The sequence below is a fragment of the Oenanthe melanoleuca genome, chromosome 9 (genome assembly GCF_029582105.1).
Source record: "Oenanthe melanoleuca isolate GR-GAL-2019-014 chromosome 9, OMel1.0, whole genome shotgun sequence".
In the NCBI taxonomy this organism is placed as follows: Eukaryota; Metazoa; Chordata; class Aves; order Passeriformes; family Muscicapidae; genus Oenanthe; species Oenanthe melanoleuca.
The window spans coordinates 12639840-12665969 of record NC_079343.1 but is presented as its reverse complement, the minus strand read 5'-3'; the positions used below and the strand labels follow the sequence as shown (position 1 = coordinate 12665969).

The following is a 26130-nucleotide window of genomic DNA, read 5'->3' as shown; positions in this document are numbered from 1 at the left end:
TCTTTTAGTGTTGTGTGATACCTGGTTTGAATAAATTTTCTGTAACTTAGAGATATAATCTCTCTTGGAATTAATATGGGAGAAAAATGCTGTAATATAAAAATAGCACATCCTAGCTTGAAGAGGGAATCTGACCATAAATACAACTAAAACTTAGTATTTTGCTACCTGCTATTTGTAGTAAGTAGGAAAATGTTAGAACTTTTCATATCCTGATGCATCCTCACATCATTAACATATGTTCAGTACATATTCAAGTGCATTGATGTGTTGAAATATTTTTGTGAGCTGATATATAGCTGTGGACAGGAAAAAGGAATTTTTAGGTTTAATTTAATACGGTCTAAGTTTCTGGCTTTATAAAAGTTTATTAGTCAGCTTTTATTCTTGTGGACCTAATGTGTTCAGGGTTCATAGGTGGTTTGCCTATACTTGTACATACTTAATGTTTGCATTCTGGATGGTAAAAATGGAAACTATTTTTTTAGATGGTAGATATTATCATATAGACACTGAGTTTCTAGAAACTTTGTGGATTTGGAGCAAGTCCAGGATAAACAGAAACTAATCCCTGCACTAAGTGGTGCATATATGTCTTGCCATCTTTCAATAGTGAGTCTATTATGGTGTCTTCCATGGAGAAGTGGAGGGAAATGCTGTGCTTTTTGAAACAAGAGTACTGCAGGAGGAATAAAGGCTACCTCCATTGGCAGGGACTTAAAAGAATAGTAGCAGAATTGAAAATCAGTGTCCTAGATTTCTGTTGCAAAACAGTTGCACAAATAACCCCTTCCCATAAATAATGTAGTGATCTTCCTGGCTTGGTTGCTGTGGATTGCAGCTATAGAATCAACTTAAACCACTGCCTATTTTAATACACAAAGTACTCTCATTGGGGGGAAAAAAAAGTCTTTACGGAGTGTGCTTGATTGATGTATTGATGTTAATGCAGCTACAAGACAAATTTGCAACTGAGGGAGCTAATGTGAAAGATACAAATTGCCTTTAAATCTATCTCTTAGGCTGCTTTGCTCCTGTATATCTAGGTCACTTAATGTCTTCTGCAACCCTCACTGCTATTTCTTCCAATCAGCAGCGCTAAGAGCACGTATAACTTTAAAAATTAATGTAAGCTGTTGGTAGGAATTCGACTCTTGCTCAGAGGAAAGATACAAATGGAGTTTGAGAATTTCACTTTTCTGAGCTGGTAGAGAGCAGAAATGCTATGTCTATAACAATACATAAGACTGGTAGGCCAGCAACAGTAGTTGCAGCTCTTAGTTGTGTGGTCTTTTTTTTGTGGGGTGGCTCTATAAAATTATTGGTTGTTGTGTCTCTGTTACCATCTCTGGGCTGTTGCTGGAAAGCTACAAAACTGCAGCTTAGACTCCTTACTCATGGCTGGGTCCTATTTCCTTTGGCTTACTGTGCTTGTATGTTTATCTTCTATAAAATTGGTGCGATTAAAAATCTGCTTAGCAGAGTTTTATTTTGAATAAGAGACTAAAAGCTTTACAGGACAACTTCGTTTTTTTGCCCTTCCCATAGCCTGTACCTCTTCTGATTTTTTTTTTTTTTTTTTTTTTTTTTTTTTTAATGTGTGTATTTTTTGATGTGATTGCAATTGTGGGAGCAAGTTTGATACACCTATACTTCATAGGAACACCTTTGGCACATCTTTATATTGTGTTTTTATTGATGCTTCATGGAGTGAGTAGGATGTCAGTAAATTATGTAATACAGCCAAATTTTTGTTTCCCAGAAGTTTCCAGCTGAGTCTTCAGGTTATTGAAGAAGCTGTTAATTAGTTCATAGCTATGACTGGTAATTCATACTGTTAAGTTTCATCCTGCTTCTGGTACTTGGACTGAAAAAGCAGATGATGCTTATCTGAATCAGTTTTCCCTTTTCCTAACTTCTTGCAGCTTCTCTCTCTGCCCTGCTGATTTCATCAGTATACTTCTATTTCTGTGGACATTTAATTGAAACATGTACAAAATTGACCTTCTAATATTGCCCTTGAACATTAGATTTCAGCTAACCAAAGGCTACATTAGTTGAAATTATGTATACCAGAACTTGAAACATAGGCACCCATCCCTTCTACTGTTCCACTGCAGTTATTTCATGTGCTTCTGCTGTTGCTGCTGCAGTTTGTGCTCCTGGGCTCGGTGGCAGAAGCCCAGAGTGAGTGGGGGCACAGAGAGCGAGTTGTGGGGGAGGTTCATGTGATTGTGGTGATACCTACGAATTTACCCACAGATGAAGCCATGTCTAATTTATTTTGCAGGAGGAAGATGTAGTTAAAATCAGAATGTTAGAGTAATTATCAAGCCTAACTACAATTTTTTTACATATTTAGATATTCAAGAATTTTATGAAGTGACCTTATTGGACAATCCTAAATGTATTGATCACTCTCAGCCATCTGAACCAATACAGCCTGTGAATACCTGGGACTTCTCCAGCCTTCCAAGCACAACAGTGACATCAGAAACATTGCCGAGCAGCCTTAGCCCCAGTGTAGAGGTATGATATAGAAATCTGCTTTATTTTTCTTGTTGAGACCATTAGTTCAATGTTGTTCTCTAAGTTTCCTTCATTTTATAAAATATTAATATTCAAAGAAAATGTGCATTATTAAGATCAATAGTCATAGAGGATTTAATTATTGAAATGTTTAATAACATGTATGCATTTTGCTTAGTCAAAAATTTATAAACTTGTTTGTCAAATGCACCATTAAGTGACCATTAAATTGGATTTATGCTTTGATTTTGGAACCTCGCTGACAGGTTTAGTATGCTTATACTCATCCTTACTAGTAACTTTTGTGTCATGACTTGATTAATTGTTTGGGAAATCTGAGGCTGTGTCTTTCTGATTCATAACCTTTTCAGTATGATCATTAGAAATTCTCTGTTACTTCTATATCTGTGCTCTGGAAGGACTTGTTTTTGAAAACAGCCAGTTGTTACTAGTGAGTGGTAAGAGCTCATCAGGAAAATAGACATTGATGTACATTTGTCACTATAACAAAATTTCCCTGCTCAATTTAAACTTAAAATGTTCCTTGAATATTTTTACATCAGAGCTATTTTTTGTCCCCATAGAGGTGAACCTAGTTCTAAGTGTGCCCTGGAAACTGACAGCACTGGAAAACGTGTGTGAATTTCTCAGTAACCAAAGGCAGTGTGCTTTGCTGATCCATTTTCATGAAATGATTGTAGACCTCAGGAGGAGCACTGGGAGAGATCAGCCAAAGGGCTGGTGCTGTAGCCTGTAGGGAAGCTGGAGAACTTGTACTGCTCAGTAAGATCAAGTGGCTGGGATGCCTTAATGAGTGAACCTTTATCAGGGGCTGCTGGGACTGTGCAAAAAGGTTCACTTAGCTGCAGATCATAAGTGTGTGATGTGCTAAAGAGTTTGTACAGTTAAAAAAAATGCTTGTGCTCATTCTAGCTTTTTTCAAATCTGTCATACTGAAGCTAGTATGAAATACATCAGGAATGCTTTAAAGGAAACTCTAGATTAAATCCAAAACTTGTATTCTTTTGGAAAGTAAAAAATGGCCAATACATAAAGGGTCAGCCAAGCCAGGGGCATGAGTTATGTATTGCAAAGAACACCCATTAAAATACCTTTACAGGAAAAAACTGAGCAGCCTAGGCATACTGTATTTTTTAGGTTTGTAGGAGAATTGGATGTCTGAAGTGGGGAATAGTGTGTGATGCTAAATCCCAGCCTTCTGCAGAAACTGTTTTAGCCCTATACAAGTGTAGTGTTGTTCTTGTATCTTTCCATGTTGTAGATGTAGCTTAATTACCAAGTTGTATCTTTAGTTTTTTTTCTCACGAGCAATTGAGCTGCCAGGAATAGGAGGCCTTGTCCTTGACACTGCAGCAGTGGCAACAGGCACATTATCGTGGCAAGGTCACTAATGCCTTGAAAGGAGGAATTGCCTGGTTTGGGAAAGCTCACCAGAGATGTGAGTGTCTGTTCTCAGCTCACTGTTTGCTTCTCCAGTACAGTCTGGTGGCCGTGCTGGTGTTACCTTACAGAACCTGATATGGTGTGGATTACTTTGTTATTGTTCTGAGTGGCCAATTTGAACATTTATGACAAAGTTGCCTGTCTTCCTTCGTATTTTTTGTCTGAGTATCATGTGAAAATCACAGTTGCTTGACCCTCAGTATATGAAAGTGAGGTTTTAGATTTACTTCCAGTATTTAAAAACATAGCTGCATATATTGTTGTTGATCCCAGTTCATGTGAAACTGAAAGCAAGCTTTTCTCCCAGTCTCTGTCACTTACAGTAAACGTTACCTTGTATTTCATTAGTTAGAATACTGTTTCCGTGTTAAGTTGGAAAGTAAGTAAATTTGAAAAATGGTAGTTTGGTGTTGGCTTCATTTTAGTTTTCTAGTATATCTGAATGTCTTAGTCAATATATGAAAATTGTTACATAAGCATATAAACTTGTACATTTTTATAGACCTTAATTCCTTCTGCAGTGACTTTTTTTTTCTTTATATACCTGCTAGCAATACTTTTCCCTCAATATTTTAATATTTTAAAATTTAATAAAAATTACAAGGAGAAATTCTCATGTATTCATGGTTTATATTCCACATACTTACTATGTGTAGTATGTAAAAATTTGTTTTAATGCTTAATGCATTTTGATTTTAGTAATGCTTTTTTAGCTACTTAGGATATTTTAAAAATTTGTTTTATTTTTAGGTTTAATAAACCCAAGAGCATAATAATTCCAGTACAGCATGTATTTAATTGAGTGATTTGTTTTGCTTGCTGAAATTTATTAGAGACTGGGGGGGACTTGGATTTAATATATCTGATTTTGTTCATAGCTAGCTTTTAAAAGTAATTTCTCCCTTTTCAAGGCTGCTGTCCAGTTCAGTGTTAGTTCACTAACCAGACACAAGCAGATTGGCACGCTGTATGCACTTTGAGATTATTTTAATGCTCTTCTGTGTCTTGCTAGGCTGGTGAGTCTGCAGGTGATATGAATGGAATGGGTTTTTTTCTTGCTTGGGCATTGTTAGCCTTTGAATGTATTTCAACCCTGTTTCTTTTACCTCGCTGATAATTTTTTGCTGTAGTTGCTGTAGACCAAATGAATATTCTTCCAGCTGACACTTCCATGGTATATGTGAGAGTTGCTTGAGAGTGGGAATATAATGCTCCCCTAAAGAGATTAAGGATTGAATTACCGGAACTTTCTACACAGTTGACTTTGGGAATGACTTTTTAGCAATGTGTGCTTGTGTATATACATAGAATAGTGGTATACAAGCTTAGGTTGCCTGAGGACTTCTCATGGCACGTAGCCTACTTCTGTGTTTTCCTTCCTGCTCCTGAATCCAAAGGCTGGTGTTTGAAATCCCCATAGGTTGTCTATTAGAAGTGAAAAGTTTTCCTGCTCACAGCAATCTGTTTTCTTTTCCTTGCTCTGTATTTCCTGGAACATTAGCGGTTTTATTTGTTTCAATCTCCAGTACAAAATTATGAGAGGAAAAAAAAAACTACTGAAAAAAGTGATTCAAGACAATGATAAAGCAGGAATGGAATGTTAATCCTTTCAGTGCTAGGAACTAGTTTAAAAAACCGAATGTATGCAATCTGAAAAGGACGAATGGTTCATCCCTTTCCTTGTGTACATTAAATACTGAGCTCAAGTGTGCCTGGCAAAGCCAACAAATGTGAAAGAAGATCCTGGCGCTGTGTGAGAGCAGGGAGGGAGCAGCCTCGGGAGCTGCTTGCTGTGAGCTGTGGTGCCATCTGTAGGTGGGACACTTGGTGTCTGACAAACACGGTGAAACTCGAATCACTGAAAGAAATCTCTGACCTAATTGAGCAGTGTATTGCTAAGGAAATAGTCTTTATCTTTAAATCAGTAGGATTTGTTTTAATATTTTAATTGTTTTAAACCAGAGAAGTTAAGATGTTTGCTGTTTAGCTTGGATTTAAAAGTAGCCACAATAATTTGATTTTAGATGTTGAAAAGAACCCCACTGAACAATGTCTCAAAGGAAATTTTTTGCTTTAGGACACAGAACTCAGTCTGGAGTGTCTTACAGTTGGATGAGGACACTTGTATTTAGTGAGTAATGGTGTGTGAAGGACTTTGGTCTGATCTGTGGTTTTCCCATCTATTTGCACATGCCCATGTGTTTAGTGTCTGGCAGGTAGAGGCTGGCTAGCTCACTCTCTTCTAGGGCTTTTTGCCAAATTCTTTCTTCAAACAAAGAAGGCAAAAGAGGAAGTAATGAAACAGCTGATATGTCTGCAATTTCAGCTAAAATTTGATGCCAAGGCAGAGTGGAAAGGAAACTTGTTAAACATCTTGCAATCACAAAAGAGCTCAGTATCACCTATGAGGTCAATTACAATGCGAAGGATTTTGACCAGCTAAGTCTTAAAGATCTCAAGAACTGGAAATGCAAAACTTTTCTGGTTAATCTGTTCCAATGCTTGACTATCCTCATGGTGTAAAAACTTCACTCTATTTTTGATTGAAATTTCTCTTTCAATTTATTTGTAGTTTCTAAGGTTTTTCCATCATGGAACATGGGCTTGGCTTTTTCTTCTGGCTAACCCAACTGTAGATACTGGAAGGCTGCTTTTAGGTTCTGAGCTCTTTCTCCAAGTTTAAAGAAGTCTCATCCTCTCTTGAAGGGTCAAGGCTTCCAAAAACTCTCTCACCATCTTAATGTCCCTCTGCAGATCTTGTTCCTCCTTCTGTTGGATCCCCAAAATGGAATGCAGTGTTCCAGATGCCCTACTAAAAGTGCCAAGCAAAGGGGAATAATAGTTTTATGTTACTGGTGGGTGTGTTTCTGTTAATGCAGCTCCTGTTTTCCTCCTTTGCTGGTAAGGTCTGCTGCAGGCTTATGTTTGCTTTTCTCAGTATCTGTCAACGTGAGTATTTTGAAAAGGGATAAAGTTAAACTAAGCTCATTTTCCCCTACAATATGAAAGTTGTCTTTGTTTACAAAGCAACCAGTAATGTCTTCTTAATCTTTTTAAAATTGAGATAATTTTGTATAACTTCTTAATAAGATAAGCTGATGTAGTCTGGAGGAAAGAATTTTGGATGTCTAGTTCCTAGTGCAATGAAAAAAATCTGCCTTTAATCAGTAGCAGTTTGTATTCAGAATGGAATGGTACATCAAGATCCTAGTGAAAGTCTTGTGCATATGTGGAGTGTGTTATTAAAGTGCAGGATGCTCTAGTTCTCTTTTTCAGAGTCTGAATTTTAGCTCCAATATCTTCAGCTTTACATTACAAAGTCATCCTTACCTGTTGTATTACCAAACTGTTCTGGTGGAAATCCCTGACCTATTGTACTATGTTCAAAATAGCTTCTTTGCCTTAATATTTATAAAGTTTCAGTACTGGTTAGCTTGATGATATGCTATGTCTAATTGTTGTGCTCCTTGTTATTATACTGCTCCTTTATGCCTGTGTATTGCCTGTTGTTTATATCAACTCTTTCTCTGCAAACATGATGTGCTTGTTTTATTTCAGCAGCTGGTATAGTCCTGGGTTACTCAGGAGCTTCATTGCTTTCTATGTGTTAACTTTACAGTGAGGAAATGGTATTTGGCTTGCTATGTATTGCCTTCAATACTTGAAATCCAGGCTGTTTGTACTAGGAAAAGAATGTAAGTCTTGAACCAAAGCTGAAAAAGTCTTCCAGGGGCATGCTTCTGATCAAAGTGAATTCAAAAGCAAATAAACAAAATCCTGATGCTCAGTTCGGGATGTATACAGAAGCAATTAAACCCTGATATTTCTAAATTTTTCAATTTAGATGGAAATAGACAACTCACAAATTCATGTTTTAAAAAATCTAATTTTTTTTATAAACTTGATTGCATCTTGCAGCCAAATTCAAAGGTAGCTATATAAATGATGACATCTTACACTTTTAGTGCTTTCTTTACTAAAGTAGCTGTGACAATACTTGCAGATATGATAGTGCTTGATCTTTACTGAGTCTTTGATATGTCTCCTCAAATGTGCTGAGGTTGGGCATTTGACATACCCTTGTGAGGCTGAGCTGAGCCTGCTTCTCTGGTTACACCTGTGACAGCTCAGTGTTGTGTGGCTTTTCTCACAGAATCCAAGAGCAAATTAGCATTTAAATAACCATATGCACTTTTAGATTTGTGGATAGATGAAGAAATTATTTATCTGCAAAATCAGTATTTTCCAAAGCATTGTTTTCATTTGCATGATTTATTTCTATGCATAGTTTCCATGCATTAATTTTTCTTCATTTAGTTTTCTGGTGGCTTTGTAGATAGAATCTACCACACTGGAAAAAAAATAAGACTGTAAAGGTACAAAAAGTGACTGCCAAACATAACCTGAAAGAATTCATAAGTAATTCAAGGAAAGAAAAAATCATATCTTACCTTTGTCTTTCTCACATGAGAATCATCCTTTGTTTCTTTAATATTAATGCCACAAATAGTGATGACTGGAAATGCATTTTTTTCTTTCTGGCCAAGCTGCATAGAATAATCATTACTGACTGTTACTGAGATCACTTGGAGTTGACAGGACAAAGATTTGTTTTTAATAAGAATAAATGACATTGAAGAAATCACAATGTTTCTCACAAATCCAGTAGAATAATAATTATTTTAATGACTAATAGCACTATGTGAAAATGTCTTACTCTTTAGTGCATGAAAGGATGACTTTTCATGCATTTCATGATTATGATTCAAGTTTTGGTGTGTTCTTTAATATCCTTCTGTTCTTTTTCACAATACAATTAAAAGGAAAGAAAATTCTAAGTTATTTTATTAAATTGTTTAATTACAGTAGTCTTCTGGATTTTTTTACCCATTTCTCATTTGAAAAAATCATTCAAAGAGTTTTTTTTAAAAAGCTGTATTATTTTTTCTATGAAAATGCTGAACTTCATCAATATTTTGCCTTGGTCAATATTTTTTGAACGTTTATTTCTTCTATATATATTATTTCCAGTGAAAAGGCTGCAGAAACTGCTTTTGGGCTAGGAAATACATTTTTATGCATACTGCTCTTATCTTTGAGTGCTTATCTCTGTGCACTGTATTTATGAAAATGTGTATCGGTGTTTGCCACAAAATATTTTGGTCTACTGGTATGGGATTTTTTTCCCCTGTGTGTGGACACTGTAAGCTGAAGATGGGTGTTGAGGGAGCCATGTACAGTTACCAGAAGGACTTTTAATCTATTGTGGTGGTGCAGTGCTTGGTAAAGGGCTCTAATGTACCTTGGTTGTGCATCTTGCTCTGATTTGGGCAGTGCATGCGTTACTGCATTTCAAGCACACTTGTTATGAAATGACTTTATTTCTGCTCTGAAGTGTTTAAGGTGCTTGTTCATGATAAGCAGCCTGATCCACAAATCCTCAGCAAAGAAATACCTTTTTCTCACCTCTCTTGATAGGTTTCTTCTACATCTCATAGTCTGTATCAGCAACTTGAAGGAAGTAACGTGCTTGCTATGAGAGGACTAAAGGGTCTTAAGTCTTGTTGGAAGGGTGGTGGCAAGTGGGAGAGGAGAAAAATGATATGATAGTGATCCTTAGTTCTAACAGTGTCCCAAAGAAAGCAAGAGATCAAAGCATTGAGAATAAAAGTGATTGAGTGAATTCTAGTCAGGATTAATCTGCAGAAGCTTAATCTTGTACCAGTGTGGTTGAGAGAAATTTCAGTAATGAGCAGGATTGTTAATTGCCCTTCATGGACAGAGCATGAGGGACAAGCAAAGTTTCCATGTGGTATTGGGGTTCCTAGAGCTGTTTGTGCAAGAAATGTACTTTTGGACTGACTGTCATAGTCATTGAAGATGTTTCTGGCCTAGATACTGGTCATGTGCCAAGTTACCTAAAATTGCATTTCCTTAGTTTTCCTTAACTTTCTGGATACTTGCACTTTGTTAGTTTGCCTGAACCTTACAGTCTTCCCAAAAGAATACTTGGGAAGTGCAAGAATTTCTTTGAGATACCTTGTATGCATTCAGCTATAAAGGTAATCCCTCTCTTCCTTTTCTGACACAGGAATGTTTCATCAGCTTAACTTGGTTCTTTTTTGTTTTTTGAAGTTAGAACTTTTAGCCTTCTGTCTGGGTTCAGCCAGTTTCAGGAGTGTGAAAGATGCATATTTTTCCCACTGATGCTTTGTAGTAGTGAGAACTTCACCTAGATGGTCACAGCAGAAATTCTTTGCAGATTTTATAGACAGTGTAAAAAGGAAAAGTATCTCTGCCTTGACTTGGACACACAAAGTAAAAATCATTGTCTTAGTGGTTGAATGGTATAAGGTTTATCTTAAAATTGCATTCAGGTTTGTCCTATAAAGAGATCACCTGTCCTATAGGGATCACAAAATAAAATGTGTGATTTTGGAAAGATGAATTTCCTTATATACCAGGTCAGCCCCTTCCCACCCCACCAACCCCACCACTTCTCCCAAAATGTATGGAAGAACTGGGAGCAAAATTGCAGAAAGTTTAAAAGGAGTACTCTAGAAGCACAGTATATTCTAGAGTTTTGATGCGAAATACAGTCAGTTGTACATCCTGGGATACAAGCCAAATGATGCAGATAAGATTTAATAGCTTGAAATTACTCATTGAATCTTTTCAATATGCTTCATTGTGTTTGCAGCAAAGGTGTTAGTGGGGAACCTGACAGGACAAGATAGTGGGAACTGAGTTTACCAGCTGCTTTCAATGCCTCTTGTGGAAAATTAATGTAATAAGGTCCTCACTGTTGTATGAAACTGTCAGGTTAGTGTTTCAGAGTACACAGGAGGTTGTTTTGTGCCCAAGTGTTAGACTTTTCCCAGCAGTGCTAATTAGGCTGAGAAGACAATGCCTGCGCATTCAAACTTTGCCTTGTCACTGCGTTACAGCCTTACAAAAGGAAATGAAATTCTAGGTTAATTCAAGGCTCAAAATAGCATTTCTCTTGCAATATGCATTACTCTTTCCTTGCCACTTTCTTCTCTCCCTGATCTACATGGAATATTCCATTCATTACTGCTTAGGAAATCAGTTATTTTGCAGTCTGCAAATGCTGAAATGACGTTAGAGGAGAAATACTTGTTTGCAACCAAAACTATTTTTGAACAAACGCTTCATTTTAGAAATTGTAGCCAGCTAAGAAGAGCTGAATTGAGAGTTTTTTTGCTGTAAAATAATTTTGTATTGCATTTCATCAAATGATTCCCTGTGATGCTCATGTGTTAGGTAATCCTGACAGAGGAGTATTTGAAATAGAATACGAAGAGGTACTTAACTGGTATGGAACAGGATTTGACATCTTTTGTAGAATATTTGCAAGGATATATTTAAGTTTTTCAGACATAGATAACCAAAACAGGTTAAGAATTTTTTGTGAAACCTAAAGCATTTGTGTTTTAGCCTGCTGCTTTTTTTCCACGGTGTTTCTACCTCTGAATGAATCCAAAGGGAGCCCTGGCACTCACTCAACTGTTTTGACTATTAAATAAGTGTGCTTTTTCTCATTCTGCTGAGATGGTGTTTAGCTGTGACTGAAAATAAACCTTTTAAATGTTTGGAAATATACCTGCTATGCTGAAACGATGGATTGCTTATGCATTGTAACAACAAAGGTAAGATGATAAAGCTTTTGATTATTGCCTGCAATCTTGGAAGTTCGTGTTGAATCTTTCTTCCAGTTTTTACTACCTGTAATGAAAATGCCTTAATGGTTTTCTGGCTGATATTTTTCAAACTTTAAACTACACAGATCATCAAAATAAATTCCATAGTTGTTGCTAAGAACAATCATAGATGTTAATGCTTTGAAGAGCTAATTATGCACATACTGAAGTGTAGTAGAATGATTTTTTTATTTTTCCCCTTGTTCTGCAGTAAGGCACTCTCTTGTAAAAATTCACTCTCTTTAAATGTGCTAAAATAGTAGTTTGCTTTTTATTCCAGAAAAAGAAATTCTAAATGAAGTTTATATAACCTTTATCAGGACATGTTTAAAATAATCATCAAAGAGAAGATGAATCTGGCAAGTTGTGTTAGGGATGGATATATTTCACAATGCTTTATTATTTTGACATCTTGCTGCTTTGAGATGAAGATACCCAGATAACTTAGTGTCATTATTTCTGTGCTAAGATAAAGTTTTATATAAGTTTGTTTTTAATGCAGTCCACTTGTAACTGCTAAAGATAAAATCTGATGCATAAGTGTAATATATTAGCACTGTGCTTGTGAAATATTTGCTTCATGAGTTTGATATTTTGGAGGCTTTTTATTTTCATTCAAGTAGTCAAATTGTTCTGTATTGCTTTCCTTTCCTTGGATGTTGAGATAGTTCCTAGTCTAATTTTTTTTTAGCAAACTGATTTAACTTCTAGCATTCTTCTGGGTAATTTGAAATCATAAAAGTTGCTTATACAAACTTCTTCTCAAGACGGAGAATAAAATTGAACATCTTTGAGAAGATTTGGTGGATTTAATGATAGCTTTTATAAAAGGAAAGATGTTTTCTGGGTTTTTTGACACAATGAAGCACAGGCTGACTGGAATGAATGAAATTACCTTGTCTCTCACTAGCAAAGGAGTCATTCTGAACTGTATCTGAACTGTCACAGTTATTTTGGAAGTTAAATATTCCCTTTTAAATCATGTTTGAGTAATATTAATTTGTAGCATTTTGGCTTTATTTCTGTTAGAATATTGTCTTTTGTACAGTGAGGTTGGGATTGGATATTGTACTTCACTTCATTTATATTGATGTGTACCTTAATTTTATTGTACTTATTTTTTAAAATGGAGAGGCAGAGCTGTCATTTTTATAACTAAAGTTCTTTAGTTTTTTGGTTTTTTTTTTTGTGCATTTGTTCAGCTTCACAGCTGACAGCTACTTGTCTAAGAACAGAAAGACAATTTATATGGAAAGTTAAGCCAACAGAGAACATTCTGTGGAAAAAAAAATTGTTTTTTGTATGATTAGCCTAGCTCTGTAGGTACAAAGAAAGTAAGACTGCTCACAGAAATGTTCAGGACAGGGAGAAATCATCTCTGCACAGCACAGACTTACATGGGGTTGGACTGATGGTGCATTTCCACCTGCAGTTATAAGCACTTCATCCTTCCTGCCTGCTCCTTGTGAAGTTTTGGCTTAGAAAGGAACTGTTTGCTTCCCTGTGTACCTGTGTGTATCTAATTACTCAGAAGTTGTCATCTAATGAAAAGTATATTCCTTGGTTTTGTGCATAGATCTGTGTTTCAAATCTCAAGAAAAAATCAGTGCATGTAAGGCAATTTTGAAATCAGCATTAATTTAATGTGTGATAGGATTAGTAAAAATGTTAAATGCGTCCCCTTTCTCTACCTTGAATGGAGGCATATTTGAAACAATTTATCGTTACTCTTTATTTCTGACTAGGGAAGAGAAGAATTTGGCCAGTGAGATGAATTTTCTAGTGTATTTGGAAAATCTTTTGTAATTTGATCTTTGATATTTCTGTTTTGCCTAATTCAGATCTAGTCACAATAGATAAACAGGTCCTTAAGCTAATTTCTATCCTGTCTTCAGAGATTCTAACTGGTTTGCTTTGCCCAGATCTAGTGCAAAGAATACTGATTAATACAGTATTTTTTCCTCCTTATGTGGGCACATTGGTTTGATGTAGGTAGGCAAATTTGCATCACTGCAACCATGGATACTATTAAGAGCAGGCACGTGGGCTGAGCTTACAGTAATGATTTTTATTTAAGTCACAGTTTTAAATGAATTCATGGCACTTAAAAATACAGTTTATGGAAAGTTGTTGATTTTTCCAGAAAAAGCAATTTTTAGCAGTCATTCTTAACTTTGTTCCATAGTGTACTTGCAGTAAAGCTGTTGAATTTAAAATGAAAATAATCTAGAATAGCTTTAAATAATATATCTAGCCTGACAAGTGTGAAAAAACAGTTGTTTTGTATCATTTTTATTTCAAAATACTACAAAGCATCCTGCTTAGACTGCTCCAGAGCAGTGTCAGTGTGAAACCCCTTGTTTCTGACAGTAGCCAAACTCCAGTATTTTGGGAGAGGACAAATGTGTAATGTATCAACCTGTTACTAAGAGAGAAAGGTGAAGGATTTTTTCTAAGTTGTAAAACTTAAGCCTCATAAATTTTGGTCTGAGCTCATGATGGGGCTGCAAGGTGCCTGATCACAGGAGCACAGTTACAGCCAGCGTGGCTGAGGTGGGGAAAGTGGCACTGAGTTTGTGTGATGCCTGCAGCTTGCCTCACTTGGCTGTGCCTTTCAATGTAGTTCAGAGTCCCATTGTTGTTATAGTCAGTTTTTGGAATTTGCCTCAGCTTAGGTGAATTGTGCATAATTGAATTTGCACTGAAAGTGATCTTGTCCGACCACCTGCTTAAAGAAGTGGCAGCATTGACTTAGACCAGGTTACTTAGGGCTTTGGTTTGGTTTTGTAAGTGCCTCAGCCTGCCTCAGTTCAAGTAGTTTCTCCTCCTGCTGTGCACAGCAAGGGCCCAGTTTTGTTTTCTTGGTGTCTCCTCTTGAACATGAGAAATTACTTAGTGGGCCCAAAAGAGTTTGTTTTCTTAAGTGGAGGAACAAAATACAGAATTTTGAATTTAAAATTGTAGATGAGACGCAAATGAGTTATATGGGCAAATTTTACACTGAAAGCTTAAGAAATACTTTCAGTACTTAATAGTACACAACAGCTCTTCCAAGTTGGCACATGTGACTGGTGTGTCATAATGGGTTTTGGCCAAGGACTTCATTTTGCCAACATTCCATGTCCTCACTAAAAAGCAAATTGCTTTCCAAACGTATTTGATTGGGTAATTCCTAGTTATCTGTGAGCTAGTTGAATAATACTAATAGTAAATCATTAGACTTTGCTATGTCATCTGGTTACAGTGTAGAAGAAAAGGGTGCAGAATCAGTCAAAGAAGCTTTGGGAAGTGAAAAAATGGTGCAACCCTAATGTTGGCAGCAGCCACAGATGGTATGATACTGCTCTTGCATGTAAGCTTGATGTATAATGCAATGCCAAAGAAAAAGCTGCCTACTAGATGGTTGGGAAGTGTCAAAATCAAGGATGGTTGTCTGCAATCTAAAGGATTGGCCAACTTTCATGTGGAGTAGGAGACCAAGTGTGTGAAAAATGTTTGCCATATTTGGTTTAAAGGGTATTTGACAAAATCAGTGAGGAATACATCTTGAGAATACTGACTTCGTGGTCATGCCAGGGGAAACGATGTCCCAACTTCCTCTATTTGTGGTTGTGAACAGCCCTTTAAAGAGTTTGAAATTTTAATATACAGAATGAACTTAGGCAGAGGGTCATGCTTCTAATCTCTACTGGACAAATAAAGAAGCCCAGTGCAACATCAGATAGCTAGTGGTTAATTCTAGAGGTTGTAACTAAAGAAATACTATGTTTTGTATTCTGTGGATGGAACTGAAAGAGGTTTCTCAGAGTTTTGAAGATGAGTGTTTTTCAAGGTGATTACTTGATGACACCAGGAGCAATGCAGATGGCAGAAAGTGATCATGGAGGGAATGGTAAAGGTACCTGATATGCAAAATCTGAAAAGCTGTATGATGAAGTATGAGAACTTAGATTAACTTAAGGCAAATCATTAGTAGAAGTTTACATTCTTCCTGTGTATCGATTACAAGGATATAATAAGCTTTCTGCATTTAACTTCTTTCTAAGGAAGTTCTCTGGATTTCAGAGTTCTCTTTCTGTTAACATGCTATTTGGTATTCTCCCAGCCAACAGCGGTTTAGGACTCAAGAACTTTCTGAGCCAGAGGCACTTGCTCTGTAGTATTCTTTGGCTTTCCCTTGTGTGGATTATCTAGTCTCATCAAAATGTACATAGAATATAAAACAAAGGTATAAATCTGTGGTGTTTGCCTCTTATACAGAGCATCTTCTAAGTTAATCTTTGTTGACTTGTGTTTGCTTGCTCTGTCTGAATGGCTACAAGTATACAGGGTTGTTTAATTGATAACCCAGAAATTAATAGGATTGTGTAGTTACTCATGCTGGCATCAGTAATGTCGGTATTTATTGGAGTTTTTGTGCTCCAAGAAACTGGATAACAGGCAACTGAGATGTTTATGTGAAGCTGATGAATTTTACATGAAGCTTTTGTTGTTATTGTGTGTTTGTACTTATTTCTCCCTTCTGCTGTAAATGAAATAGCTGCTAATTAATACTAGAAATAAGTGACAAATGGGTTATATTTGGTTATTGCATCAGGAAGTTGGACTGACTCTGAGAACATGGTGTAGAACATGTTTAGACTGGAGATTGTGAATACAGTAGTAAAATAGGAGAATAACTTTCTGAAATCAATCCTACAAATAAGACCCTTTCAAAGCATTTTTGTAACTCCATTTGCCTGCGTGGAACTGTATGGGTTTATTTCAGAGGAGCTGATGATCATAACCTGAGTAATTTTCCAGGTATTAAGGCAGCAGAGTGGTGAAGCATTCATTCCTGATCACTTTTGCTTTGCTGACCTTGTTTACTTTGGGAAAAGAATTCGATCTATGGCTTGACTGTGAAACCCAGCTGTTGCTGCTGAGAATGGTTCTTCTCCTTTTTGTTCACTGTTCACCTACTAGGAACCTGGCAGAACTCTCTATGCTTTTCTGCTGGCTACTGAGTGAAAACAGCTCATGAAAAAGTCAAACAAGCACGATCAAGATCTATTGAAAGATATCTGCTGGGATGGAAAGTTGTTAGCTGTTGAGCAGTTCAAGTGATTCAGATGCCTATGAAAAAGCAGGTAAAATGGTAAGACTTAACAGCCCAACATTTTAAGAAGAAGGTGAGAAGAGCAGTGATTCTCTGCATCAGAAACAAACTGTTTGCTCAGTTTGGCTGCTGCTCATGGAACTGGACCCTCTGAGTGAGCAACTTTGGCATAGTTTCCTGTTGTAATGAAAACAGTGGGTGAATAAATGTAGGGTTGTTCATAGTTGGGCATATGGTCTCCAACACGATTCCTCCAGTAGACAGAGCTATTTAGATTTCTTGATGGCAAAAACCCCGAAAAGCTTCCTCTCTTATTTGAAGTGAGATTTCAGGGTGGCTGAGTCGCTGGCTGATTATCTGGTATGCTGCTAGTCAGATTTATTTTACTAGCCAGCACTGTGCTTGATCACTTCTTTTGTCAATGCAGTGCATTGCACCAGGGCTTTGTTAATATGAGGGGTGTTTTTACACTTTATTTGAGGCTTAATCATAGTCTGATGTTTTGTCAGGGGGTATTACTCATACTTTCATAAGTGGGAATAACATTACTTGAATCTCATTCCTGAGACTGGTATTTACCAGACCAAAAAAAAGTAAAACTTTGAAAACATGTTCAGATGGAGACCATCACTATTTAAGGGATTTTCAGCCTTGTAAGGTTTGTGTGTTTGTAAGATATGTTTCTTTGAAGACCATACACTTCCATGTCTTGGTTTGAAGGAGGGAAGGACATTCTTTAATGAAATTTTAATGCATACCTAAAGTATAACTGAGAGCTGCTTTCTTAAAGGTCAGTGTGGGCAGGAATCATCAGCATTTTCTGAATTAATCTAAATGCCCAACAAAGAATGAAAAGGCCTTAGGGGGTTTTAGTGACAAACCCATATTGCCTGAAAGAATGATTCCCTACCCTCCATGCTATGAAAACATTAGAACAATAATTACTTCCTTCTTTCAGTCTTTGTGCTCTAACAGTGAGTTTACTTGTGCCACAAATAAGATTTGTTGAGGACATTTTTGCTGTTGTCTTGGTGGGCTGCATGTGCCTTCATTCACAGTTCTCTCCAATGTGCCATTGAGATGGAGAACCACTGCAGAGAATTCTCATTCCTCTGCCTATTCTTTCTTGCCTGTTGGAAAAATTGAGTGATAGTTGCATTTAGCCACCAGCATTTGGGGAGCTTTTATTACCTGGTGAAGACACCACTGCTGAGGAGTGCTTTGTTTGCACGTTGTACAGGCAGCAAACCACTTGCACATCTTGTATCTCGAGCTCCAGAGCTTTTCTCTTAAGCAGACTCCAAAAGCTCTTCTGACTTGGGCTTTCCAGTGCTGGGATGGTGGGTTGGTCAAACGTGGTAGCACTGAATCTAGAAGGGAACAGTCACTTCTTGCATTCTTGCAAGATTCTTGGACTTTCTGTCTGTAGAATAGATAACACTCTGTAGATATAGTGTGATAATAATGAACTTAGTCTGTTTTTCTCCTGTAATGAAAACATGGACTTTCACTTTTGTATGCTCAAAACTGTAAACATTTGACTTGTAGTATTTTTGTGTGTTTTTGTAAATGTTTTACCCAGAAGGATAGTTCTTTCTGATTCTTCAGTCTGCTATTTTTCTATTTGGAAAGAAAATAAAACCAAAACTCAAGCCATTCAATTGTGGTAAAATGCAAGTATTTATAACGTGACTGAGTCTGAAAGATCTACTGCTTTGGTCGCTTTAGTTTAGTTAATTCATGTACAGTTCTCCTCAAAAGAACTCCAGACTCAAAATATAGAAGAAATTTCTGTCATAATTCTGAAGTCTGAATTGATTCTGCTGTTTCAGTTAATTTAAAAAAGAATCCCCAACCAAATCGCCCTTCTGCTGCTATTTGTAATTAAATTCTATAATAACACTTACTCAAGAAGGCAAAAGGAGGACTGTTTTATTACATGAAATCTCTTACCTGCCACTTTTCATCTTTCTTCAGGCTAAGGAAATGGTAAGGGAATACTTAATGATCTATGTAAGTAGTTAACTTGGTATTTAACTTAAGGATCTGTGATTAATAAATGCATCTTAAAAGCTGTTTGTAGAAAATTTCCTGGAAATTAATGCCACTTGTATGGTGAGAAATGGATAAATTTCTTTATTCCTATCTTCCTAATAGGTTATTTACAGGATCTGGTGTACATTGAGCTGGTTTTAGGCCAGGAACTATAATTCAGGTGACTGGAAAGAAGTCTGTAGTTGGGCTAGAAGCTCCATGGTCTTTATAACTTTGTTCCTGATCTTATTTTAATTGATTGAAATACTCTTGGGAGGCCATCAGGGTATTCTGAGGAGATGGGAAAGTTCTATTTTACAGTGTGTTATATAAGGGCCACTGCAAATTGCACATACACAGCTGGAAGCCACTGCATGTACACCATACACTATTAGAGTGGTGAGGGAAGTGCTGTCTGGGAAGGAGAGGCAGGAAAAAAAAAGCTGCAAGAGTTTGTCTTGATGGCTTAGGGAATATGTTTCCGAACCCAAAAGATGATTTTCAAACGAGATGATGCTGAAATGGGAACAATAAGAATTAAGCTGAAATAAATTAAAGCTGGAAATCAAAAGGATCCTTTCTACTAAAGTGATTAGTTAATAAAAGACTTTTATAACAATAATGTAGATAACACAAGTACATTATGATGTAGCTGGATGATTTTAAAGATCATATTAAATTGTTCATTATGTTTTAGGTTGTGTGAAAAACCTAGCAGAAAAATCTGTCTCACTCTGCATTTTGAACGAAAATCATCAGATTGGGTTGGATCCAAAAATAAGGATTTTTAGTTATCTCAAATCCTTTAAGCACCATTTGTAGCATATTCTAATGTATCTCTACTGTCACAGGGATTGTAAAAGTATATATCCGCTAACTCTAAACAGGAAAGTTAATTTCAGAATACAATTGTTTCAGCTCTGTGACTGCTAACTGGTAATCTGAAAACCTTTACTTTTTCTACCACTAATTAAAGTGTTTCTTCAGCTGTTCATTCAGGGACTCAAAATTTAGGTTCTGTGCATCACCAGTGTTCTGCATTTATAAGCAGCACATTGAAATCACTTGGGCACCAGATTGTGACTGTAATGAAGGAAATGAAAACCTTGTTTCTTCCCTGTGGTTTTTTTTTTTCTAGTTCAGATCTGATACTTGCATGTCATTGTGATTTTTGTTTTTTTTTTTGGTAGAGAGTGAAGTGTGCTTCTGTAAAAGGAAGACTTGGGAAGCAGGAATATACTCTCATCTTTAGTAGTTTGCATTCTTACCTTTCAAGGCTGCTGTTGCAAGCAGGGAAATGCTGTAGAGTGGCAGTGGAGAACTGCTGCCCTCTGCTGTGTTCAGTGTGCTTTGCTCAGGTTAACAAACTGGGACAATGCAGGATCTGCTTCCCAGAATTTGCAAAGCTTCCTTATCTCTCTGACATTTGAAGTAAGTGAGGACATTCTTTTGGATGGTAGAAAGAAAGGAGGTGTTAACTACAGGTTGCAGAGCTGATGTTAATTTGCTGACTTGCTGATCATGAAGTTGTAAAGTCTTGTTGATATTACATATTTTTTCTATATTCCTATATTATTTTGGAAATTCCTTTATATAGTTAATATTCATCCACATCCGTTATCCAAATGTATGCATGTGGTAATTTTCATTAAAATTGGATTATCCCAGCCTTCATTAGCCTAGTTAATGATTTTCTGTAATGTGAGAATGGGTAACACTAAACCAACTTTATTTTGGTGATCTCTGCTTTTTTTTTTTTTTAAGGAAATGTTTTAAAGAGCTTTTGATACAAACAATATTTGGCAGAGTTATCTCTTCCTTTCTTAATTTAAACTTGTGTGTCCTCAGCAATCCAAGTGCTATGAAAGTGGCTTCAGCTCTCTGTGATGACTTCCCTTAGAGCATCAAATAAACATACAAGGAATGTGAAAACTTTCTTGCCTGCATTCTGTGTTGTATGGCTTTGCTGCCCAGCACTGCAGTGCACAAGTACATTAAGCTTTTTATGATATTCATTCCCTTTGACTTTCCCATTTCTGTTTGTTTGTATATCAGCATTTCTTTAACCAATAGTTAAGATGCCCAGGGGAGGCCTTGAGTTGATCTGAATAACTGATGTTCTGGTAGTAGGAGATGCAAATTGAATTCTTCAGAGTATAGGTACTTCTTAAAAATGGAGTTGGACTTGTGGGTAAGCTTTGTGGATTCTTTCCAACTATGAATGATAATTCATTTTAAGATGAGGCTTAAGTTAGATATTCAGAAAAAATTCTTCACTGAAAGGAGAGTTGGGCATTGAAATAGAGAGCCCAGGGAAGTGGTGAAATCCCCATTCCTGGAAGCATTCAAAAGGCACGTGGATATTGCACTTGGGGATGTGGCTTAGTGGTGAACATGGTAGGACCTGGCTAATGGTTGGACCTGATGAACTTTGAGATCTTTTACAGCCCTAGTGATTCTATTTGATGATTGTAAATGAAGGACAAGTGCCCACTCCAGCTGCTGTCCCACTCTTGAGATAGTGATTGCATATTTTTATTAGATCTTGGTTTGTTGATTTGCTCTGTTCCTTTTTGATTTGATATTTTTGGCAATGAGTTCTGCAGTACTTTCTTTTCTTTGCTTTCAAACATCTGCAGGGTAATTGAATTGTCTGCTAATGCCTGTGTTGTCTTAAATAGTAGTTGAATTTTATGCCTTTTCTATGCCATTCATCTTTTCAAAGATTGAATGTCATATTCCCAACTCAGCTGCTTGCTTTTTATAAGATGAAGAGCTTTGTCAGTTAATCTTCTCAAATAGAAGCCACTGAGTATCTTTATCCTTGATATTATTCCCTGTAATTTTTTTTATTTTGGTGGCTTTTGTGAGATGAGATGATCAGAAATGTTTCCAATAGGCAAGATATATGAGTCTTTCAAAATTATACAGAAAAATAATACTTTCTGGTTTTATTTTTCTTTTTTTTCTGAGCTAGTAGTTTTGTTCCCCTTGGTGGTTTAAAACCCCACTATAGTTTTAGTTGAGGGTCTATTTTCTAGGTGTTTTAAAGGCAACAGAGGAGATGAAGAAGTGGAGAATGACCTACATTAGCTATAACATGCTGCCACATTCACTCTGGTATTTGGGTCCTAACTGAAGTAATTTCGAAGCTGAAGTAGGGTGTTATTTTCTCTAGAATCTTGCTAAAACACACTAAGAAGGAATATTCTGTTTTGAACAGTTGTGCAATTAGTTTGCCAACAGCTGCTGGTGTTTTTTAAGCACTGATGCCTGCCAGGACTGTTGCCCTAGATTCCTGCTGGAATGCTGTGGTTTAGAAACCTGTATTAATATGCAGAAGCTCTGGGGTCGATAAGCAGCATTGAGTCCAGGATCAATATTTTGAAAGTTTGTTTGTGGTCAGGGAAATGGTACTTGGTAATAATAAAGTATTTAATGCATCATTGCTTGAATTCTTAAAGTTTGGCTGTAACTTGACGGTAATTGTCACTGTAAGAATAAGAATTTTATGTTAATGAGCATTTAGATAATTCAACCTGTTATAAGAAAATGTGATATGAGATTCCTTTGTGGAGCTAAATTCAGATTAAGTAACAGTCCCCACACTTCTCACTTAATCTGTTCTGTCATGGTGATTCAGTTATAATTTGTGGTTTCAGTTTTTAAAGATATAACCTTCATCCCCTAACTCTATTTTTCAGCTTGTTTATTAAGGTATCTCCTCCTTATTTGCAATTTCTGAAATAGTTACTGCACTGGTGACCATATTAGTGAGCACTACATAGGAGAATGAATCTTCTAAAAGCAGCAGAAGTACTTTAAAAATACTTTTTAAAAACTGGGGATAAATGATACTAACTTACTAGCAGTGTCAGTGCTACCCTAAACTGCTTGTGGCTTCCCCTCAGCTCTCCTCTTCACCTTTTAGTTTCCCAGGAAGTGGCAGAAGAGTCAATGACCTGCAGGCAATTACAGCCTTCCTTAATTGTTCTCAGTTAATAACAAAGTGTAAATCACCAGCATCCTTACCACCTGGATTGGATAGAGATGGCAATTGTAGTCCTTGCCTGTAAGAGGATTTGCATTTTAAGATGGGGAAAGTGATGGAGTTGCAGTGAATTAAAACTTTAGGCTAGCAAATGCTTTTATCCATTGGAACCAAAAAGTAGCATTATGAATCTTTTCCCATTTAGAGGAAGGTATCATCTCTGGTTTTGAAATGTTTAGATTAATTAGATTGATATAAGAAATAAACAATTGGCATTTCCACTTTAAACATTGTACCATGTTGTATGAAAGTCTTTTTGAAAACAATTGTTATAGAACTTAGTGACTTTCAGTGTTTTCAGAAGTGTATGGCAACTATTTAGGCATCCACAGAACAGCACTGCTGTTGAGATTCCATCCTGATCTCAGCATATTATTTTATAATTGAGACGTGATCAGCTTTCACTGTTTTTAAAACAGCAGGACTGAAGGACTGAGTTGCATTTGTCTCTGGGAGCCACCTTCTCACTGTTTGCAGGGGGGAAACCCCCCCCCCCTCCATTACAAGTATTGTGCAAGCACTTCATCTCCTGGCTGTGAGAGGTTGTTAGCCTCATCTCTTTTCTGCTCTGCTGCTTTGATGTAGCACCAAATATGTCAAATTGCAGTCTCTTCTTGATGTGGTGTTAAGCAAGCATGAACAGCAATTGAGATGAATCTGGAGTAGTTTGAGGCTTCACCAGATAAAAGACATGTATTATTAATATATTTTCTCTCACTCATTTTCACTTGTTTTTCATCAGTCTGCCCTTATTTTTTTCAGGGAAGGCACAGATGTTTTTATAATTCTTTGTGAATTATTCAGCAGCAGATCTACTTTTTGTGGCTACTTTGCACGGACTATTTAGAAGGCATTCCACTTCTGAAAACTGCTTCTCCTGAAGGGGCTCGTTAAAGAAAGGATGGGATGAATCAGATTCTGAGCATTTCTACAGTATCTCAAGGATCTTCATATGTTATCCACACTGGAATAAGCCTCAAAGGTGTTGTCCCTCTTTCCTCCCATCACACTCCCCTTTTAACAGTCCCGTACGACAGTCTTAATCAAGCTAGACTTCTGTTAAGGCCCAGTAGGTGCATAAGGAAAACCATGTTTTGGAGGATATGCTTAGCCTAGTCAGCCTGGATCCTGCAGGGAACAATCCAGAGTGAAATCACATCCTTGCTCCAGCCTGGTCTTGACACTGTGGAGAGCAGTTCCAGCTAATCACACCCTGCTGGATTTAACCTTTCCCACTGAGGATAGCCTTGAGAGTATAACCTTGGCTGATAATTACTGCTTGAGATTAGAGTACATCCACATCAAATACAGACTGGGTGAAACCTTCATTGTAGGTGTGGGGAAGGGATGGGACAAGGCTTTTAAGCTTTTGGGTCTTTTAGGGCTTTTATTGTTTAACAGTTTTATCTTTGTGATTCAGTGTCTGTTGTTCACTACAAATCTTTTAAAAAGTTTCATGAAGCCATTTAGGGCTATATAGCCATGCTTTTTTTCCTCTTGTATAGACAGATGGAACCAACACATCAAAGGCAGCTTTAGATTAATCACACACTTTTGCTCTGAATTATTTCAGTAATGTTTTTTGAATGCAAAGATGTCATAGTTTTTAATACTAAAGGACTTTTCAGGTCAGACTAGTAGCGGGTTTGGCTGGGATGGAGTTAATTTTCCTCTCGGGAGTCCATATGGTGCTGTGTTTTGCATTGTGACAAACTGTTGATGAATATGCCAGTGCTTTAGCTATTGCTGAATAGCACTCACACCGTGTCAGGGTCTCTTACTTTCTCACTCTGCTGCCCTGGCAAGTAGGCTGGGGGTGGGCAAGAGGTTGTGAGGGGATACAGCTGGAGCCTCTGACCCAAAATGACTGAAAAGATACTCCATATGTTTTAATGTCTTGCTCAGCAATCATTTAGGAGGAAGTGGCTGTTGCTGAGGTTGGCCATTGATTTGCTGGTGGTTAGTGATTTGGCTTGCCTTACTTGTATGTGTGGCTGGTTGGGTTTTGGTTTTTTAAAAAAATTATTTCCCCTTTGAATTAATTATCTTGACCTATGAGGTTTCTCCTCTTGATTTTGCCTGATTCTCCTCCTCATCTCTCTGGAAGGGAGTGAGCGAGTGGCTGGTTAGATGATCACCTGTCATCTAGGCTCAATCTAGCATGGACTGCTTCTGGACATGTTAAATTTGTTTGGAGCCATGTAGTATGTTCTGATTTTAGGAATTTTCTGGTTGAGTTCTATTCTAATCACAGTACAGTGTATTCAAAATACTGTAATTTTTTTTCTCATTGAAATGTTGATAATATAATAAAATAATTTTCTGTAGTGAGTTTAACAGAAGGTCAGACACCTATCTGCTGCTTGTACAATGTCTTTATTGGATCAAACTTCAAGTATTACAAAAGGGACCATTTATTTTCAGTCATTCCCTAGTCAGTATTGAAGATGTTCTCCTGACTCTGGTTGTTTCCAGCTAGGAAAAAAGAACATTGAGTTTTGGCTTCCATAGTAGTCATACTAGCCAATTCTGTGACCTCTCTTATTCTCAGGAACTTTTTGTGTGAAAACTGAAGATGTAAAACGTTCTCCAGTAGTGCTATAATACTTTCAAAACATCAGGAGAAAAGGAAGGTGTTTCACTCAGGGCATTTTTAATTCCAAAACATGCAATGGCTTCATGCCTGCCTTAGAAAACAGTAACTTTTGGTCAAGGTGTGCTTCTGATTTAATATAAGCTCCTAAATAGCATTTTGCTAGACGTTCCCCCTTTTGATATTCTTACTCCATTTCTCATTATATAAATTCTGCTTGTTGTTGCTTAGGTAGCCTTAGCCTCTCACTTGTTTCCCCTTCTGGTGGTGGGGATTTTTGTTGTTAATTCTATGCTTGCTACCTACTTCTGAGAAAATTGCACATGACTGATATGCTCAGAGACCTCTATTCCTCTAGTTAGTTTGGCTGAAGTTAAACTGTAGTGTTAGAATTACTAAGAGGCAGGAACTGACAGATGAATGATATGATGAAATAGCTTTGAAATCACACTTGGAATGTGTAGGACCTCTATTCAGTGGTAATTGTCAGGAAAGTCTGTTTTTCATGAAGCTTTGCTTCTGAATGCTCTTCAGTCTGTCACCACATATTTTGAAGCCTGATTATTTTTGCATATAGAAGACATGATAATGCAGACACGTCTGGGTTCTTTTTCCAATATGGCATTATGTTTTTCTCCTC

At 36.9% G+C, this 26130-nt stretch overlaps 1 protein-coding gene across 6 annotated transcripts in view; it reads left to right on the top strand.

The window, feature by feature from the left end:
* Positions 1-26130, top strand: part of DLG1 (discs large MAGUK scaffold protein 1) — a 139323-nt gene that overhangs the window by 11644 nt on the left and 101549 nt on the right. For all 6 annotated transcript variants that reach the window (XM_056498726.1, XM_056498725.1, XM_056498724.1 and 3 more), the window contains exon 3: positions 2363-2529. In XM_056498726.1, the coding sequence (XP_056354701.1) occupies positions 2363-2529 (167 nt within the window). The remainder of the gene's footprint in view (positions 1-2362; positions 2530-26130) is intronic.